The 3,608-nt window shown below is 52.0% G+C and overlaps 1 protein-coding gene across 1 annotated transcript; it reads right to left on the bottom strand.

Annotated features, from left to right (window-relative positions):
• Positions 1-323: 323 nt before the first annotated feature.
• SPRG_13984 (hypothetical protein) lies at positions 324-996 on the bottom strand (the record flags this gene model as incomplete). Its single annotated transcript, XM_012353762.1, has 1 exon — positions 324-996. The coding sequence occupies one exon, from the start codon at positions 994-996 to the stop codon at positions 403-405; it is 594 nt and encodes a 197-aa protein (XP_012209152.1). The 3' UTR covers positions 324-402.
• Between the last annotated feature and the right edge of the window lie 2,612 nt (positions 997-3,608).

Genomic DNA, 3,608 nt, shown 5'->3' with positions numbered 1-3,608 from the left:
AGGAAGGCCACTGCTATTAATATCGTACCAAATTGCTACTTGCTGGTACGCTTGCCGTCCTCCCAACCGTTTCTCGTTTGCGATGGGCATTGTTTTGGATCCGAGCACCATCTTTTGAATCTCAGGTCTAAAACACTGAATTGATATGCCGTGCTTGGACTTTTGTCGGTTGCGCAACGCACAGCGCGCGGCTAGCCCACGCTGCTGTTTCGACATTAAGCTTGTCACTGCACCGGTTGTACATGATAGTGCAAGTCGAGGCACCTCGGATAGAGTTTCGCGCCCAGAATTGTCTTTTCAATCGTTTATCAGAACTCAAGGTACCGGATAGAAATCGTTGTTTTAACGTTAGATTATTGACTTTGAGAAACCTTATGTTCGGATTGATATGAATAGCTTTAGTCACTGCTGCTCGCTTGCGGTCACGAGCGACCAAAAGTAGTCGACAGCGTCTGGCCACGATATACTGCGGGGATGTCCTGGTAGCGCGCTCTGCACCATCTCGAGGGGCGTTTCAAACGGAATGGGCTCGAGAACGCGAAGACGCAGGTTGTCAGCGTGCTTGGACCGTTGCAAGACAATGGGAGGAACCGCAGCGGCTGCTGTCGCAGCCGTGAGTCGAATCGCGTCGTCTGCGGTCTCCTCAATGACGTCTCGTAGGGCTTCGTCGCGGCGCCGATGGTGGCGAAGGATCTTCTCCTTGCACTTCTGCATATGCGTCTGCGCTTGTTTGGCGCTGCGGGTTTGGACGACGTCGGCGACAGCCTTCCACGGTCCCTCGGGATGGAGTTGAATGCCAAGGAGGAATCGCTCATGCTCTTCGGGTGTCCAGGGGCCATAGCCGACAATCGACGCCTTGCGACGGGGCTTCTGCCTCAGACTGCTCTCAACCGCTGGATGAGCGCTGTTGTCGATTGAGGTCGAACGACTCGTCGTAGCGCTGCCCGACGACTCATCAAAACCTATGGCTTCGCTGGCTGCGAGCGGTGTCGTCATGGTGGCCGTGCGACGATAATGGTCGGACGTTCGTTCGTGCCTCTATCGAGTGCGACACTCGAACGAAACCAACCTGGTTGTGCTAGCCGGAAGCAAGGCCCGTTTCGAGCAACGAATTGAGTTTGAGATTTGCGCGACCTTGCATACAAACTCCTTCATCACAAACGCTTCATGCTCAACCCCTTCTCAAAGAGGACACAATTGGCTCAATTGGGTCAACGCGGCCACGTCTGATTGGTTTACGAGACTGGCGCGATGAAGGCAGTCCAGGATTATGTGATTGGAGGGTCTGGGGCCTCTGCAGTCAACAGCGAAGCCAAGACAGTAAATTGCCGTTCGGAGTGGTTTAACGCACCTGTGTCGAGTTTTTACCAGCTTTAACGCGTGTGTGCAACCCGGTCAAAGGGTACTGTCAGAGTTTGTTGCGCGATTTCATTGGGGCGTCTGCGAATCAGGACCAAGACGAGTCGGTACTTGGGTGTGTTCTCAATAAGGGGAGGCGCTTCTGTCGCCGCCAGAATCTGATCTTCTCGCTCTCGTCCAGCAAGCAGTGTTTTACCTACCTCTACGTTTTATTGCGTTTTACGTTTTAGCCCGGTCTTATATATTGCTTTTTTCTGCTCTCGAACTATTTCGAGCACTGTAGCGTGCGGCCCACTCGTTTCGCAGCCTATCAAAAGCCCTTGTCCATTTGGGGATCGTTGCCTGTGGCCATCATGCACTTGTCGTCGCGTCCTGCGCTTCCTTGGGGCGTCTAGCGCCTTCGTTGCCGCTGTGAAAAGCTAGCGTCATTGCCTACGATGCATGTCGCCCAAGATTCTTCGCGATACCGGTAGGTTCGAACGGAATGCGCTCACCATCTCGTTCGTCATCGCCCAGGACGCGGGGTTCTACGTGCAAGCGTTAGGCGGGTCGCGGGCTACACCATTCGAGCTACACCACCACGAGTATAGGTAGCGTACTAGTACCTTGTTGTCATGGACGTAACCACACCGATAACCCGATCGTTTGTCGTTGGTTTGGTAGCGGTGTCTTGCCTAGTAGCTGGTCTGTGACGTCAAAGGTCGCATGTTGATGGCGGCGTGCTACCACTGGGAGAACGTTAGTCGAGCTACATCGGGGTATATCGGGGGTGGCATAAGGTAGACGGCCTAGCCTTGTGTGACTGCGGGTCTTCAGCACTCTGAGATGGTTGTTGGGACCAAGCTTCGAGTGCAACGCCGGTGCGGCGAGGCTGCTAGAAATGCAGTGCTTTGCCGTGGGCGGTACTGCAACGTGCTTGGAGACAGAAACATGTCCAATTCTGTTTCCAAACGCTTTTATGCACGGGTTGCACATGCTTGCACATGGATTGTTCCAACTGAGAAAGTGAGATCCAACAGGCAGCACCTCATTCAACCAACGATTCACAACGCTAGACAACTGCCGACTCGGAGGCCATTGAGTCTTGAGCACAAAAAGCATGTAATAGTGAGGATACGTACCATAAATGGTATCATATCGTTGCTTGCGTTCCTTTGTCGGCGGTAAAACCGCGCTGCCAAACCAAGACGAACACTGAAAACCGCCAGCCGCAAAAAAGCACCGCGACGTTTTTATGCCACGCACTTGGTCTATGCAGCACACGCATTCGCGTCGCAACCCGCGCGTTCAACTCGCTGCTGCTCGTCGTAGAGTTTTTGTGTATGCAAGCATGGGATGATTCACACAAGTATTTCGACCAGCCAAAATCTCAAAAGCAGGCAGACAATTGATCTATGCTTGGTGCGTCCGTACTTTTCACCTTGGTATTGTTCTGGTGAGACCATTTCTCGTGCTCTCGTTTGCTCACGAGCCAATCGCGCGTGTGCTCCAATAGATAAGCGACGTCACCCCATCTCTCCTCATTTCGACGACCCAATTGCGTTCGATTCTTTCACGTCAAATCACTGTCCAAGGACATTGCTATTAGTTCAAACATCGGGTTCACTCGAAATCGCATGTACAGTGCAGTGTACAGTGTGCGTATTCGTCTAGACGCGACTTTCATTTGAGATTTTGCGTTTTCATTAACTCTAGCCACAACAACCGCGTCAACATCCCAATGCAGCGACCAGCCTCTCCGTGGCAGCTTTGTTTGGTCGGTCACTCGCATTACACAGCGCATTACTAGGAGGCTACAACGGTCGGTGTCTTCGCCACGACGTACCGCGCCAAAGTTCGTTTGCCAACTCACATCTCACAGCGTCCGAGATCTCTGTTGCGGAAGTCTTGTTTTCGGTTTGGGGTTAGACCAGATGGTACAACACATCACGTGAGTAACACATGATATATCACAATGTGGGAAACAAATCACACGGTGGGAAAAGGGAGATTGAACATGAGTCTTCTTCGCGACCACTTGCATGCCGTGCACAACGAAGAAAGTCCGACAATTTTATTTAGCATAGTTTTATCTATTGTAATAGACGACCCACTTCAACAACAACCACTTGCATGCCGAAGCGTTGCAAGGGACAATTCGCATGAACGCCGCAATACTCGATGAAGCCAAGCGCAACGTTTCTTCTGCGACAGTACAGGCAACTCTCATGCGCATGTAATTGTATACCACAACGGAGGAGGACAGATCA

The sequence above is a fragment of the Saprolegnia parasitica genome, assembly GCF_000151545.1.
Source record: "Saprolegnia parasitica CBS 223.65 unplaced genomic scaffold supercont2.134, whole genome shotgun sequence".
NCBI classification, from domain to species: Eukaryota; Oomycota; class Saprolegniomycetes; order Saprolegniales; family Saprolegniaceae; genus Saprolegnia; species Saprolegnia parasitica.
Note: the sequence above shows the minus strand (reverse complement) of the source record. Positions and strands in the feature narration are given on the sequence as shown.